Genomic DNA, 17,852 nt, shown 5'->3' with positions numbered 1-17,852 from the left:
TGTAACAGGTCAGCCTCCTTTACTACAGTGACATTCAGATAGCCAGCCTGAAGAAAGAACCCAGTTGGAAGGCAGTATTTCCTCTTCAAAACCATAATTGGTATTTGAGCCTTTTTTAGAAAAATTGGACATTCTGCATTTCAGAAACAATAAGAAAATGCACCCTCATATAAGAATTTTTGTTCTCCCCTGGCCTTTCATGTTTCAAATTTTTTTCCTCTAAGAGACTGAATAAAAATGAATTTTATATCTTTGTTGGAACATAGGTATCCCCCTGCACATCCTTCCAAAATAAGGTGGGAAACAATAAAACACTTTTGGTAAAAAAATTGCAATTCATGCTCAAGGGTAATTCAAGGTTGTCTATAAACAGAAAATTTAAATTTTACCAAGAAAACCAAGAACTCTTCCCCTGGTGTCTCTTAACAGACAGATTCTCTCTGCTTGACTATATTTGATTGTGTCTGTAATTTGCATGTTTAGATCAGGTGATGCAGTATCACAAGCTCACATTTTAGGTAGCACTACAGCATAACACAGGAAGATGCTGAACAAACTTCCCCCAGACTGGGTGTCTGCATCACCACAGCTCCACAACGACCGCCTAGATCGACTTTACAAAAAGACCTTTGATGGGATAAACACATCGGAAGACTGAAGTGTCCCTGTTTTGGCCAAAGGATGATGCATTCTTAGGTCAAGAAAAAGGCATGCAGGTCCACCAGATCTGGTTCTTGCAGTACAAAGATTGCCACACTAAATTTAGATTTCTCTTGAACCATCTGAGATTATTCTTTCTTTACTGGAATTACAAATAGTAACAACACAGAGGAAGGTTTGTGGCTAGCTTAAGAAGAAAAGCTCTGTAAAAGGGTACAATTAATATCAGCTTGCCTGAAACCAAACACAAGCACATTTAAATAGCAGAAAAACCAGCAGGGAAGTATTTTGTCATACTGCAGCAGCACAGACCCACGCCACCTACAAGCACTCCATGTAGTGAGCAATGGAACCGTCAAAGCAGAAAAGACAGGCTCACACAGCTGCACTTCGGAGACGACCAAGCCACAGCAGGTACAAGATAAAAGACCAAAAGAAGCACAGGGGAAGGAAACTGGCAGGGCATCCTGCCCAAGGCACGGGGGCATGACTGGCAAAAGCAAAACCAAGTTGAGGAGCCACTGCATCCCCCTCTAGGCAGGGCGGTGGGGCAGGAGCAAGCAGCACAGAACACCAGCAATGACAGAGCAGAACTGAAGACGGCCACTTCCGCTGGTGGAAGAGCTCTCCAGCCTGACCACCTTCACCTTGGAGCCCAGCAAGGACCTTGGCGAGCTAAACAGCAGCAGCTCCATGCTATTGTAGTCACCGTGAAGTTAGTGTACAAGTGTTACAGATTAACAGTTTTATGTACGTGGCAAAAGCGATTCATAATATTCAAGAACTAACCATCAGCACTATGTTGTTAAGGAATTAATTCAGTAGTTTTGTTTTCAAGTCCAAAATGGCCTCATTTATCAGACTTTTAAGTAGTCCCATTGCAAGTCTCCAACTCTTTCAAACACACACGTGACACATATAGATGTATGCATATACAGATGTATACATACACAGATACACGTAAATTCAGTTGCAACATTAGATATTTGATTATGTAACCGAGGAAAACACCTGCCAGGCTACATGGGAAGCTGAAGCAGCCTATTTGGTAACAAAATACAAGTGAAAAACAAATTTTTGAGTTTAGTTAGATGTTGATCAGCAAGGCCATCTGACAGAACAGGCAGGCAGCCTGTGCCTCTGGAGCAGCGGAGGGGCGGGCAGGCACTACCGGAGGAGACGGCTGGGTGGATGTCAGTGCCAGACTGTCTGCCCTTTCTCCCACCAGCTGTGCAACACAGAGGTTAGCTGTGAGGCACAGGGAAGATAATAACATGCCATGAAACTAGTATCACTGACGCCACGGTTTTTTATGTCCAATAAATTTTAGTTTCCAGACTTATCCCTTAAAGGTGTTAAATGAAACTCTTGAAGACCAGCACAGAGAGAACTAAAACATGGCAGTTGCTTTAAGATGCATCTTCCTCTCGACACTTCCATCTATTCTTACAAATATTCATATAACTTGTAAAGCCAATAACTGAAGTGTAAAGTCCTACTGTCTATTATTAAAAATGATAAATAACAGAGTGCAGAAGAACACTGAACATAAGCTCCTTGATGCTTAAAGAATTTTTTGTACTATAAGACTACAGCAAGTTCAAAACATTTGCCCTCTACCCTTCAGAATTCCCAAGTACTATATATTAATAATTAAGACTTAACAGTCTCACATGATGTCATTGCCATTGCACTTGGGAATTCCTCTCATCATTACATATAACTGGTTTTAATCTCTTACCTGTAACAAAAGTCAAGCAGAGACTGATTCTGCAGCAAATGAAACAGTCTAAGCATGTGCTACTTTCAGTAATTGGATGTAGAATAGCAGCTGCATCAGTAATACTTGCAGAAAATACTTTATGCCTTGCACATATACCCCCTTCACAAGCTTAATTTCTTTCAGATACAAAAATTCAAGCTCAAATTATTTTTTTTAACATAAAATAAAAATGTGCATGAAAGAACAGGTGTCCTTTTCTTTTGCTCTATTTTGAAAAACTCTCTCACTGAGGACAAAAACTGTTCACTTATCTTCTCTTTCTTTTTCTTGATACCAGAGTGGTAACAAGATGCATGGCACTTCTCATTATGTTAAGAGCAGAAACTGGGCTGAAAATTCCCTTTTTAGGATCCCACTCCATCTCTCTTGCTCAGTCTAAAATGAGAAAGAACTGAATTCTGGAGAGACACTTGAGATAACAGCCTTCATCATTAATGTGTGTATTTATGTGTAGTCCTACTGTACCAATGTGGGAATTCTATCATTTCAATCAAAATATGATCTGGGCTTTATTACCATCTTTATGAACTAGGTAATTAATTTTAATTATTCCAATTTCAAGTCCCAGTCCTTAAACTTTGTGTCACTTTTCTTTCCTGGTATCGATGAGCCTGTTAAAATGGTATCTTTCTGTGTGACCTGACATAAATCCAGTAATTTCTCATTATATTTTATTTTTTATAAACTGAAGGAATTCCTTAAAATCTGTTAATTAAGATCTTGAGCTTAGGTATCAAATAACTGGGGGAAGGGCTTTTTTCAAGTCTGAATTTTTCCAATATCCTTTTAAATGATGACGCTAACAAGTACATAGCTGCTATTGGTCTCACTGTATGTGTTTGGATGTAACATCACTTTCCAACCCATTATCAGGTTTACCTATACATTCAAAATCAGATTAGCTAGGTCCTTAAAACACCACCTAAGAGACACATGCACTCCTTGTCCACCTTGACACCCACGTCATTTTTACGATCCCACATTTTCAGCATATAGTCTTATCTCCTAGAAGTGTAGCTTGAACTCTTTGTTCAAAAGATGTGTAGTGTAACCATAACGTTTTTTTGGACATGCTCTGATTGCCAAGCATTCCACACTAATCTTTCCTTTCATTGTTTACTTCTTTTCTAGCCAGCATAATCTAAAAATATTTTTAAATTTTATTCTGGTTTATTGAAAAAAAATGTTAAACACCAGTACAATCTTACCTGATGCAGCTATTCAGTCAGTAATAATGCCACAAAAACTATTTTTGATTCAGCAGTAAACAGTTCATAATCCTTTAATATACAATCTGTTGATATTGTAAAATACATACATAAAATCAGAATGCAATGAAACAGAAAAGACCTAAAGATGCTGAAACATATCCATCGTCCTTGACTAGCTAAAAAGTTGCAACCTCCTCCAATACTCATTTGATAAGACCTATTATGTACTCTGTCATTAATAATTAACCTTCCGGGCTTTTAATTTTCTTTTAGCCATCTTCTTCAATAGTTCTAATATGAGGTTCAGGGCTGATCTCAGGCTGTCTAGACCACATTTGGACAGGACTTCCTCACACCACTTTGAAAACTGGCATTTACCATTATTTTAGTCTGTAAAAACTTACCATTTCAAGGTTCATTAGACATCAGCATCAGAAATTTAGAGGTCCACTCTACCTAGCATAAATTACCTGGGTTGCCTGTTTTAAGAGAGTTAAGCTTCAAGTATGTGCTTAATGCTCTGCTTTATTTTTAACAAATTCTCTCAAGTTTACATGATAAAAGAATACAAACCTTCCCTGAAGTCTGCAACTTTTGATGTGCTACAATGCAGAAACTTTGCATTCTGCTAGGACCAGCCCTGCTGAGAGGTTAGGGCTGGTATTGCTGCACTATTTACAGCGATTTACCATGATGTGTATATAGTAATGTGTTAAAAGATCAAATCTTTGAGCCAAACTTTGGATTTCAACCTGTTCAAAACATCCAAAAGTTTAAGAGGTCATAACAGAATAAAGAAAAGCACTTGTAAAGATACTGCATGGGTGATTTTCAATGAACACCAGTCTCTCTTCTTTCTTCTCTGCCACATCAGGACATTCTGCCTTTATCGCAGCAAAGCTGTGTATCAATAATCATGATTTTCCCTGGTGCATGTTTCACTTGTTAGTGTTGACGTGTTTTGAATGTTTCTCTGGGGACAGCAGCTCTCCAGTTGAGTGAAAGGCAGATGCAGCGCGGTGACAACCATCATCACGCCAGATCAGAACTACCCATTAGTCAAATGTTGGAAGTAGGAAATACCCATCCACATCAGTTGCTGCCTTTCTTCATTTTGCTCACAGCATCACCTGTATTTCTGCTTAAAAATCTCATCTTAAAAGGAAGACAGTCTTCACTTCTACACACTGATCTAACAACTACCTTTTCATCATAGAAGTTTAGTAATTTTTGACAGCTTCTGAAGATGAGCTGAGGTTCCATTCTTTTTCTGCCGAGTCTTCAGTACACAGACAAGCTATATGACCCATTTATTAGTTTGTTTGTAATACTGACACATGATATTTTCTGATGTGCTTTTTGTTTTCTTCTCTCTTACTGAATCCACATGGTAATTCAGGCTGGAATGCACCTCAGGTCATCTCCAGTCCAATCTCTGCTCCACACACGGTCAGCCATGAGGTCAGAATCTACACTGCTCCAAGCTTTTATCCTGTCTGCTCTTGAAAACCTTGAAGATGGAGTCAGCACAACCTCTCTGGGCAACCTGTTCTACAGCTTGACCATCCAAAGTTCTTCCTCAAATCCAGCTGGAAACATCCTTGTTTCAGCTTGTGTGTGCTGTCTCTCAGCCTCCCACCATGTGCCACTGTGGGGACTGACTCCATCTCTGCAATAACGTTCTCACAATACAGGAAGGCTGCCATTAGGTTTCTAGAGGCCACCACTTCAGGTAGAACAAGGCCCTCTCCTCATATAGCAACTGCTCCAGCCCCCTGAGCATCTTGGTAACCCTCTGGAATCCATGGAAGCTCAAGGAGGAATCAGAGACCAAGAAAAACCTTGAAAAAATCATAAACTCCAAATCTGGAAAATAATTACATTAGAAGTCATTGCTCTCATGGTGATGGCTTGGTCTTTGCTTTTCCTGATAAATGAATGACAATTAAGATAAAACAAGGCTTTAACAATAAAATGTGTGATAATAATCATCACATCTTTCCGTAAGCTGATGGATCTCAGGACTGAAAGTTGTTAACTCATGCAGAAGTGAACTCATGCAGAAGCGAAGATAAATAGCCTACTACTGCTAAGCAGACAAGAGAAAGGAAATCCCTACATGAAACAATGAATTATCTGGGAAAAACAGTGTATATGCTCTCCTTTCTACTGATGATCATTCCAATAATATTACATCAAAGCCTTTTTTTTTCTTTTACCCTATTTATATTAAAGCAGCATCCAATTTTCAGATTTCCCATTAATGTGAAGATTTCACAACCTGTGTATTCACTGATAAAGAACTGAGGTGATTTATCTTGTGACAGTTACCTCCTTCCATGAAAAATTATTAAAATAGTCATCTTCATGGGCTGGTACCCTATTAGCCCCATTTATTTTTTCTTTTCTGCAATAGTTGCCTTTTGTTGAAGGAAGATTTTAAAAAACAGCTTCCAAAGTCATAATTGCTTTTCTTTAGTCAAGACATGCAAATTCCTACAGGAAAAGCAAAACAGTTTACTTTTGAAACAAAGAATTCAAGAAATCATTCTTAACTTGTCATACAGGTCAAAATAGAGGCAGTCTTTCAAAACTCAGTATCACTTTAGAAAAACAGTGAAAGATGCACACTTTTTGCAGGATTTATCTGCAGGACCATTTTAGAAACCTGAATAAACACTTCACAACTTTTCCTCTTCTTCAGATTACAAGAAGTGCTGACAAATTAAAGGAATAACAGTACATCCCTTCCCCGCCATGTTTTTCCCCAAATTGAGTCCTTCTCACCATTCCCATTACCTTTACCATTATTTAATCCTTCTTAAACTGAATTCTAGTTTCTATCTCCTTACAGTGTTTTCTACTTCCACAGACATCCTCAACAATTTCCTGTCCATGATTTCCTCTTACATTCTGTTCCTGCTTTTAATATTCCTTTTCCATCTGTACATGTGGTACCACCCTTTTCAGACACCAGAACCATAATTTATCTCCCACATTCCAGTTCCTTTCATGCCAGGCATGACATTATTACACTGTTCTATGAATTTCTCTTGGTTTTTGTTTTCTTTTAAAATAAAGTTTCTACTACTAGTCTTCTCATTACTTCTTCCCAACCTACAACTTCTTCTCTTTTTTTATGCCCCTCTGTAAAGATCCTAAAAGTTTAAATCTGTTCTCTTTTCTGTTTCCCTCCTTGTACTACTTCCTGAAATCTCCCTTCCACCTTCTCCATTGCCACTGGTGTCTCTTCTTTTTTTTCTTCTTCCTCTTTCACCTAAACACTATGACCAGGTAACTGCCTGAAATCTAGCAAGTAATTAAAAAAGCCAATGGACTTTCTCTTTTTACAGATTGTTGCCTTTACCAGAAAGCTCTCTTGAAACAAAGGCAATGCAGAATCATTGAATCATTTAAGCTGGAAAAAAACTTTTAAGATGATTGAATCCAACCATAAATACAATATAGACTCATTCCCCCGAGCCACTCCAGTTAAACCACTGAATTCCATTTCAGAGATTCATCAGCAACTAAAGTAATGTCTTTTGAAACGTATGCTTTGCCACTTTCAACTGCCACCATGACCTTGTCTCATCTGAGGTCTACTCAGCTCATAAGAATCAAATGGAAACTGTCAGTTGCTTTCAGCCCTCCTTACCTAACATCCCTGTACTAACTCTTGGATCATACACTAGAGAGGTTTAGAACATAAGGGAAAACTGGAATAATCCCCTTGGACTGTCAAAAATTCCTTGATAACTACTGTTGGACTCCGCAGATAAAACTGCCATTCAACAGCAAAGGTAATTTGAAGCTGACTCAACTGCAACAACCACCTTGCTTCTAGCATTAGAACTGCCAAGAATGCCACCTTCAGCGAGAAGCAAAGCATTCAAATTAGCTCTCACCAATGGTTTTCCCAGGCCCATAAAAGTAAGTGATTTGCTTGGTTCACTCATTACAACAAGGTTTGATACAATTAGAAAACATTCACTGAGTATCAACCGCTCTGTAGCAAGTGCACCACATCCCATTACCACAGATTTGTCAAGGCATAATCCCTCAGAGGAAAAAACCTCATGTAACAAATTTTGTATTTACCGCAGGGCTTAAGTGCATCCAGGAGCCCTTACCACAGACACAGCAGTTACCAGACTAAATTGTGTTTGCAGTGGCTCCCTGGAGTTTGTGTAAGCAACAAATCCTGACTCTGACAGCACAGCCTGCAGTGACCGAGCCAGCTCAGTAACCTGCCCTTTCAGGTGAGGGCAGAGGATGCGATCTAACAGAAAAGTTTAAGGTAGGAAGTATATGGAAAGTAGATTCCTGTTCTGAGGACATGGGAACGTACCACAGAGCTAGGACTGAGGAATACAAGACGAAAAGTTAGGACCGTAAGTGCGGGTTTTTAAACAAAGAAGATGGATTGGAGTACTAAGATTGGCCTGACATGCTGAGAAGCAACATGATTTTAAAAAGAAGACACGAAAGAAGAGAGTATACAGGGTAAGATACTGCTTTTTGCATCGCAAGTCACCAAGAGCTATAAGATCAAATCACTAAATCAAAGCAAAAAATCTGGGCCCTCTATAGTGTAGATGCAGTATCCTGAGACAGTTAATTCTAGGTCTTGTGATGAGAGCAAGTGCAATGTTCTAAAATAACCCTAAAATTAGAAAAACCACAGAGCTTGTTAAAAATGCCCATGCGCGTTTTATTAATAAAAACTAACAGTGCCAAGGTTAAACAAGTCAAACAATTATAGTCTCTTTATATTCCATAAAATATTACAGAAAAGTTTATTTGTGTTTCAATAAAAAGACTACTGTCTTAGAATAGGCAGCTGACAGTATTTGTGCAGTTAATTGTTTGTGAATAGATTTTAAAAGACTACCACCTGCCCTGAAATTCCTTTTATAAAAATGAACTATTAAAAATGATTGACAAATTTTGAGTTAAAAAACTTAAAACATTCTCTATATTTAATTTCAACTTTATAATAGATTACAGGAAGATGCTTATGAAACAAATACAAACATTTGTTTCAGTACATGTCTTTATATGATAGACTTATAAGTATGTAAACAACTATATAATAAAAAGTTTCCAAAGTCTGCCTGTAAGAAATCAGGCAAATTTTACCATAAGCAATAAATCATTCCAAACCTTCAAGACATTTTATATAGCTGCACCAACTGGCAGTAAACATTTGCCAAAATCTTTGTAATTCATATGTCCCAACATACAGTGAAAAGTATATAAACTTGATGGAATCTTAATGTTAGATATAATTTAAGGGAAAATAAGTTCACAACAACATTTCCGGAATTTAACATGTAAAAAAGTAGGACGTATCTTTCTTGTTTGGTTCTTTGGACACTGTGTGATTAACAAAAAACACTACTACATTAGCTCACTATCCCTCAAAAAGTGGCATAATCAAAATACACTCCAAATAAATTGCCATTCAGTGTATTCATTTTCCACAGAAGGATAGCATTTTATTTCTCAATGGTGTGTCTACATTTAATTTAGCAAACTTCGCAAGAACATTTGGGGCAAAAATCCATTTTCCTTCAAGTAAAAAAAAAAAAAAACAAACCAAACAAAAACAACCAACAAACCAAAAACCCCTAAAACAAGAGTAAATAAAGGCTCTGCATTAACACACTGGTATCAAAAACACACATCCACACCACATTTAAAAATATCCTACATAAAACAATCCTTGTTTGCTTATCAGAGGTGCAATTTCTAAACTCAGAACTGCTTACCGATATTCTCCTTGAGGGATGGGGCAAAGTAATTTGAGACACTTCTCCCTAGAACAATTTATTCCTGAAGCTTGCTGAATTTGAACAAAAAATAGTCTACAAGCAAAGGGCATCAGTCGTCATCATCATTTTCATTGAAATCATCGTCGTCGTCATCGTCATCCCCGACATAAGAAACTGGTGTTTCAACTCTGGAGCCACTGTACTGAGATCCATTGGAACTTGTAGCCAACATCCCATCTCCACCATTGGAAAAATCACTGGGGGGGTGGGGGGGGGAAGAAAGAGACCAGTTGGCATTGCTTAATGGTTTTTCCCAGTTTACTATGCTCTTAAATATATTCATGTATCTATTCCATTCCTTTAATGAATTTGCCACTGCTACTTTATAAACTGTCTTTAATATAGGTTCCAAGTTGTTTCTCAAAGGCAGAAACAGTTGAAGTAATTTTGAAATGGTTCTTACTAAGGAAGGATTAAAAGGATTAAATCCTTTCACAGGCACCTTAGAAGTATGCTTCCCAGGTTTCTGCTAAAGCACATTTCGTGTTAAGGCTACACAGCTACCTAAGCTCTTTAATATTTTTATGAAGCACTGGACACTTGCATCACAAGTGAATCATACCTTTCAGAAGCATTAATCTTGATTCAAAGATATGGAAAATTGAGGAATTAATAGCTTCTCCATAATTCCTTGTTATTACATGGCAAACTATCATTGCTACATAAGCTGTTATTTCTAACTTGGAATTGTTCTATTCTCATTATACTTTTCTAGTTTAAAAACAAAAAAAAACCAACAAGCAAAAAAACCCCAAATGAAAAAAACCCAACCACTGTGGCATCTCATATTTTTCCCTTTGTGTGAGTATTCCTCCACTGAAAATCCACTGTCTGGAGTATCAACTTCTTACTTGAGTATGTTCTTTCTCCACCAAAATGCACACACACATTGCAGATATGGTCTGAAATGGCTTGTTCCCAGATGAATTAACTGTATCCAGAAATATTTTACTTTGATAGAGCTAGAACATTCCATTATTACTTGCATTTTGCCAACCTTTTTTATTGTTTACTTTCTCAATAGTTTGATAAACTATTAAACCTGGTCACAAATTCTTGAAGTGTTTTTCTAAAAATCACAGAAATAGTATTTCTAACTTGAAATACATTTATCATTAAAAAACTGATTTCAAAAATGTTTGCAAAGTTATTTTTCAATCCAGCCAATGTACACAATCAATCAGGCCAGCCAGTCCCACCTCTGCGCCCAGTAAAATCATGGAGCAGATCCTCCTGGAAATTATGCTAAGGCACATGGTAAATGAGGAGGACAGCCAACATGGCTTCACTAAGGGCAAACCGTGCCTGACTAACCTAGTGGCCTTCTATGATGGGGTTACAGCAGTGACGGATGAGGGAAGAGCAACTGACGTCATCTCCCTGGACTCACACAAAGCTTTTAACACTGTTCTGCATGACATATCCTTGTCTCTAAACCAGAGACACATGGATTTGATGGGTGGACCACTTGGTAGACAAGGAACTGGCTGAATGATCACACTCAAGAGTTGTGGTCAATGGCTCAATGTTCAAGTGTAGACCGGTGATGAGTGGCATTCCTCAGTGGTCCATACTGGGACCTGTGCTGTTCGACATCTTTGTCGGCGACATGAACGTCAGGATCGAGTGCACCCTCAGCAAGTTTGCTGACAACACCAAGCTTGAGTGGTGTGGTTGACATGCTGGAGGGAACAGATGGTATCTGGAGGGATCTTGACAGGCTTGAGAGGTGGGCCAGTGTGAACCTCACGCAGTTTAACAAGGCCAAGCACAAGCACCTGGGTTAGGACAACTCCCAGTATCAATACAGGCTGGGAACAGAATGGATTCAGAGGCCTCAGGAGGACAGCTCAGGGGTGCTAGTGGACAAAAGCTCAACATGTATCGCAAGTGCACTTTGCAGCCCAGGATACGGTTGGCTTTCTGGGCTGCACCAAAACAAGTGTGGCCAGCAGGTTGAGGGAGGTGTTTCTCCCCCTCTACTTGGCTCTTGTGAGACCCCACTTGGAGTACTGCCTTCATCTCTGGGGTCCCTTAACATAAGAAGGGCATGGCCTCCTGTTGAAGCAAGTCCAGAGAAAGGCCACAAAGATGATCAGAGGGCTGGAGCACCTCTCCCTGTGAAGACAGACAGACAGTTGGGGTTGCTCAGCCTGGGGAAGAGAAGACTCTAGGGAAACCTCATAGCAGCCTTCCAGTACTTCAAGGGGGCTTGCAAGAAAGATGGGGACAGACCTTCCAGCAGGGCCTGTTGTGGTAAGACACAGGGTCATCATTTTAAACTAAAAGAGAGTCGATTTAGACTAGATATTAGGAAGAAATTCTTTACTGTGAGGGTGGTGAGATACTGGCACAGGTTGCCCAGAGAAGCTGTGGATGCCCCACACCTGGAAAGCAACCCTGGGGCTTTAAGCAACCGGTTCTAGTGGAAGGTGTCCCTGCCCACGGCAGGGGGGTTGGAACTAGATGATTTTGAAGGTCCCTTCCAACCCAAACCATTCTGTGATATGTTTCTATGCACACTGTTGTTGTATGGAGCTAATTCAATGGTCTGCCATCACACAGAATGAAATTGTAGGGGCACACCCTAGAAGTTGTCCTAGTTTCAACTGGGACAGAGTTAACTTTCTTCCTAGTGGCTAGTAAAATGTTGTGTATTGCATTTAGTATATGATAATACACGGATGTTTTAATTATTGCTGAGCGGTGCTTACACAGCAGCAAGGCCTTTTCTGCTCCTCACCCCACTCCATCAGTGAGCAGGATGGGGGGGGCACAAGGAGCTGGGAGAGAACACAGTCAGGACAGCTGATCTCAGCTGACCAAAGGGGTACCACACCGTATGACGTCATGCTCAGCATATAAAGCTGGGGGAAGAAGGAGGAAGGGGGGCACGTTTGGAATGATGATGTTTTGTCTTCCCAAGTAACTGTTAGGCATGATGGAGCCCAGCTTTCCTGGAGATGCCTGAACACCTGCCTGCCAACAGAAGTGGTGAATAATGCCCTTGTTCTGCTTTACTTGTGTGCGTGGCTTTTACTTTACCCATTACAGTCTTTACTTCAGCCCATGAGCTTTCTCACTTTCACCCTTTGGATTCTCTCCCCCACCCCACTGGGGGCAAGTGAGTGAACAGCTGTGTGGTGCTTAACTGCCAGTCAGGGCTAAACAACAGAAGCTCACAAGGAAAACATATCCATTGAGACACTTTCAAGAGTTTCTGCCATCCTGCACACTTATCCAAAAGGAAGATACTAAGACATCAGTCTAGCTGTAGTCAGATGACTTAAATTATCTGCAGAAGCAGTTTCAAAAACAAAGAAAAAAAGCTTAACTCTTGTGTTCCTGTGATCTTTGAAAGTATAAACGCAAAATCCTGTCTCCCCTCTTTCTGATAAAAATGGAACTGGATTTCATAACCTGAGTACCCTAGCAAGACAAAGAAACTGGGATGAAGGCATTGGTAGCAGCATCTTCAGTTTTCTGCAGACTTTCTTTAGAGACATTGCTAAATAAATTTATAGCCTTTATCTGCCTTGCCAGAAATTTTTGGTAGCAGAAAAGCTACACATCTTCTAGTTTCCCATTGCCATGAATATTTATGTATGTACTATAATTACACATAATTTGTCACTCCCCTTTTCCAACCTCCTAATATACAGAAGTGGTAGGAGCTCTTGTGTTTCTCACTAAGATAACGAAACAACAGTCATCCTCTGGTTTTCTATTGGCCTCTGGCTAGTAGTGGCCTATTCAAATTTCAAAGTATTAAAAATACATGAGCTCTTTTTCACTAACACCATGCTCATTATCACAGAGGGAACCTCAGTGAAAACAGGCGATTTTATGTACCATGTTAAGTTCTGCTTCTCTAAAGATATATTGGCACTATTCCTATCCACGCTTCAGCTCCCTAGCACGTAACAGGCAGAACTTTCCACACCTTTCTGGGCAGCTGGAATGGCCTGGAGCATAAACCACACTCTTCACCATTGCTAGTCCTGCACATCCCTGAGCTTAACTTTCCCTTGTAAGTTATTTCCTTATTTTTTTGTACCACATTCAAGTCTATCATCTGCAAAAAGGGTTGTTGTTTTTTTAAAGAGAAATGCTTTAAAAATGTAATCGCATTAGCCTTTTAAAGTAAGCTACATACCACATCTTTAGAAGGACCTCCTTCCAACACTGACAGAAGGCAGATGGTTGAGGAAAAGCTGCCAGAAGACTGTCGTCAGAGAACAAGAACAAAGCTATATTTCCTTCTCTAAAGAAATACCATCAATACAGGATTTTTGCCTTTAAACACAAATGGTTTAAATGTCCTAAAATCTAGGACTTCCTGAAGAATTTCAATGGTATAGCAATTTCACAAGTAATTTACAAAGCAGAGGCTGCCAGTGATTCTGATATGGGAAATCCACTGTTCTGGAAAGAGCTAAAGTAATCTAGAACTTGTCCTCTCCTCTCCAGCCTCACCTCAGTGCCTGCTAAAATATTGAAACAGATCCTCCTGGAAGTTATGCTGAAGCATATGGAAGACAGGGAGGGGATTAGCGACAAACAACATGGCTTCACCAAGGGTAAATTGTGCCTGACTGATCTTCTGGCCTTCTGCAAGGGAGTGAATGCATCAATGAACAAGGGAAGAGCTACAAAGTAATCCACCTGGGCTTCTGGAAGGCCTTTGATACAGTCCCCCACAACATTCATTATCTCTGATCTGGAAATACATGAATTCCATAGATGGACTATTTGATGGATAAGAAATTGGCTGGATGGTCATGACCGAAGAGTTACAGTCACAGCCCAATGTCCAAATGGAAACCAGTAATGAGCACTGTTCCTCAAGGGTTCATATTGGGACCAACAGTATTATATACAGAAGAAATTTTTTACGATGAGGGTGGTGAGGCACTGGAACAGGTTGCCCAGAGAAGCTGTGGATGCCCCAATGCCTGGAAGTGTTGACAGTCAGGTTGGACAGAGCTTTTGAGCAACCTGATGTAGTGAAAGATGTCCTTGCCCTTGGCAGATGTAGGTGAACTAGATGAACTCTTAAGATTCCTTCCAACCCAAACCATTCTGCAATTCTAAATTCAGCCAGATAGGATTTAGTTCGACTACACATACAACAGTTAGTTAAATAACTTTTCAGATAAGTCTAAGTTTCTGGACATAACAGAAACAACTGGTAGAAAATTAACATTTTTGCAGATAATTTGTTCAGCTAATCAGCTTGCTCAATTCAAGTATTTGTTAACGTTAAACAGTTCAATGATATCTGACTCATCTTACAACTCAGTGGAGCTCACAGAAAGACATCTTTTGGATTAATGCAACAGCAAGAAACCAGTGAGAGTGACCACATAAGGAAAAGTGTCTTATATAGCAGGAGAAGTTCAGAAATTACGTAAGTCACTGTTTATCACTAAACCAGCTTCTGATGCTGTTTAAAATCCAGACAACAAGACCTTTTTTTTTCCCCCCCTCAAGTTAAACACTAATGACCAAGGGAGAATCTTGCCCATATTGTATCTTTAAGGAACTATCTGTTTTCTTTTCAAACTCAAAGCAATACATTCAGGATTAACACCAGCCTAATCAATTTATTTTCCACTACACAGGAAAATATTTCTTTAATGACACTGGTAAGAACCACCACTATTCAAGTAAAAGTGTCATCTGAGAGTAATTTAAAACACATATCCACACAACATTTAACCTAACCAGAACTGGTTTCATTAAGTATTTAACCTCTAATTAAGTTTCTTTGATGATCACAGATTTTAAAAGCTAACTGGTAATTTCCATCTTACCTGGCTGAAAATCTTGTGCCATTTGACGCAGAACCTGATGAAGATGTGACATATACACTGCTGATTGATCCCTGAGCCATTTCTGTAAAATGAACAATATGCGTTTCAAGAATACTTCAAAACACACCCATCTAATTCAGTGGAAATGCTTAATCCTTTTGAACTCCAGAAAAGGAGTCTTGCACCCAAGACAACGTAAAATACTGATGTACTATATGCTAAATAGCATAATTAAAAAACAATAAGCTAGTGCAACATGAAAATTTCAAAATACATTTAAAAGCATTTTATTTTCCAGTGAGCAAGTCAGATGTCTTCAGCATTCTTATATAATGAAAATGATGAAACAATACAAAAGAAGCCATCACCATGTCTGCACTTACTACATTTTGCCTTTGCAGGTGTCCTCTTAAAGAATTACACACTGCAAAGATCTGCTTACGTGGTGTAATGCAAAACTTGATTCTGCAAAAAGCAACAGCACATCTGCTATGAATCTCTTCTTATTTGTTCCCTAAGGTACACTAAAAAGCATATATGCTTGAGAGCCTGTCAGAAATCTTCAATAAAAATCAGTGGAAATTAACTGATCTCGGATGTTTTCATGGTTTTATCTTGAGTTACATATTAAAGAGCAAAACAAAACAACTCTTGGAGTAACCAACCTGTCACATATGGTTCCAGAGCTTTAGGAACCAAACTCCTTGCAATCTTTAGGTCCTCTGCTGAACAGCTTCCAGATTCTAGCCCACAAGCCATTCCCATTCGTTTTAGCACTTCTATATCATCATGAATTTCAAAAGTATTGTCAAAATTAAATAGATATTCAAACCTGAAGAGAAAAAAAAAGTTTCAATTGGCTTCAATGACTTTCCAGTTTCAGAAATTGCAGCATTTCAAAAGCTTAACACACAGTGTTAGTGACACATCACATGAATCTATCAAATCTTAAGATTTATGTATTTGACAGCAAGCAACTAAAACTATAATTATACACACTATACAAATCATTAATAGGTTTAACATATACAGAGTTTTAATTAAATTGTTGCACGTTTGGTAATTTTTTCTTTACTCCCATTTCTCTTCTTACTGTGACTTTTGCACATTTTTAAACTTTTCTAAAAGTACTTCTAAATGCAAGGGGAAACCATGGTTATATTCAGCTTTTATTTAGCAGATGCAAACCCTAGCTTTTTGAACTAGAAGTAGAGAACAGCGGTTCTAAAAGCAAAACGCATTTTCATTTCTGGTGGTTACATTTCATCATGTTAAAACTAAAAGGAAAACACTATTTGGTAAAGTATGACACAAAACTGCAGCAGAGCTGCCTTACTTTGCTTCTAACGTCTCTAGACAGTAAGTCTTAAATAAGTTATTAAATGTGAATGCAATTATTCTGTTTATTAAAAAGCTCTATAAAACTGTTTCTATTCAACATGCATTTCAGACAGGTAAAACTTTAAGTCATGTTCTCAGTCTACAAAAGGCACAAGTAAATTTATTTGTATTTCATTTTTAACAAGTCTAGATGAACACTTTAGCACGGACATAAAACTGATAGGTGTACCAAAAGGCAGATAGAAAACTTTGTTAACTCACTTGTCATTTGAAATACTGCAGTCAATCACTGTCTTCTTGCTGGTGTTCACAATGATAAATGGCAAATGGATGACAGAATTGGAGGGTGGCGGTCGATTCGCCTGTTGTTCTGCTTGACGGTTTCGCTGAACAAGGTTCTTGAAGGCAATTTGCTAGAAAAAGCAATAGTGATATGAAAGTATGAATTAAACCTCTAAGATCCTGTTAACAAAAAAATCCCTCAGATTGAGAATACCAGCAATGGTTGCAGCAAGTAAATACAGAAAATGACAAGAGCATTCACCATATTCCTGCATGTTAAGACGTAAGAAACAAATGGTAATAATGAAAAAGAGAACACAGTAAAACTTAACTGAGAAAAAAAACGTACATTCTAATAACTACATCTGGACAGTTCCTTGGACAGATCCTTGACAGAACAACAAGATTAAGAGTGACTGGAAAAAGGAATTTCATATAGCATTCCACTTCCACTGTTTACTATTCCCTGCTAGCTCCTGCACTCCACAAGAACAGCTGTATGATTAAAACTGTACTTTTGCTAAAAACTAGTGAACATGGGATTTGAATGTCTGATGTTAGGTTTCTGAATTACTCAGCTGAGATTAGTGACTTTACTCTCACATCCTACCAAAACTTCTTTTCAGAATTTTGTATTTTAAGGATTAGCAATTTTAAGAACTAAAAACTCAGATTAATTATTGAAACTCAAGTTACAGATCTTACACTAAGTCACCAAACTAAGAACAAAGTATTTTTCTAGTCATGGAATCAAATGAAAGAACAGGAATTACAAACAAAATCCAAAGCCAACACAGAGACTGATAAAAATCAGACAGCTGTTGTGACTGCTGTCTCACAGCTGTGTGTACTTTCTTTCTGCATACCTTCCTTGAGATTCTCATTCCTACTGCACAGGTAGTGCAGCTACTAAGGGATACAT

The 17,852-nt window shown here is 38.7% G+C and overlaps 1 protein-coding gene across 3 annotated transcripts in view; it reads right to left on the bottom strand.

Moving 5' to 3' along the window:
• Nucleotides 1-8,344: 8,344 nt before the first annotated feature.
• TFDP1 (transcription factor Dp-1) overlaps nucleotides 8,345-17,852 on the bottom strand; it is a 49,536-nt gene continuing 40,028 nt past the window's right edge. For all 3 annotated transcript variants that reach the window (XM_056327961.1, XM_056327962.1, XM_056327960.1), the window contains exons 9-12: nucleotides 16,910-17,061; nucleotides 15,973-16,139; nucleotides 15,308-15,389; nucleotides 8,345-9,688 (exon numbers count right to left, since the gene is read on the bottom strand). In XM_056327961.1, coding sequence (XP_056183936.1) covers nucleotides 9,541-9,688; nucleotides 15,308-15,389; nucleotides 15,973-16,139; nucleotides 16,910-17,061 — 549 coding nt within the window. In that variant the 3' untranslated portion in view covers nucleotides 8,345-9,540. The remainder of the gene's footprint in view (nucleotides 9,689-15,307; nucleotides 15,390-15,972; nucleotides 16,140-16,909; nucleotides 17,062-17,852) is intronic.

This window comes from Falco biarmicus, chromosome 2 (genome assembly GCF_023638135.1).
Source record: "Falco biarmicus isolate bFalBia1 chromosome 2, bFalBia1.pri, whole genome shotgun sequence".
Classification (NCBI taxonomy): Eukaryota; Metazoa; Chordata; class Aves; order Falconiformes; family Falconidae; genus Falco; species Falco biarmicus.
Note: the sequence above shows the minus strand (reverse complement) of the source record. Positions and strands in the feature narration are given on the sequence as shown.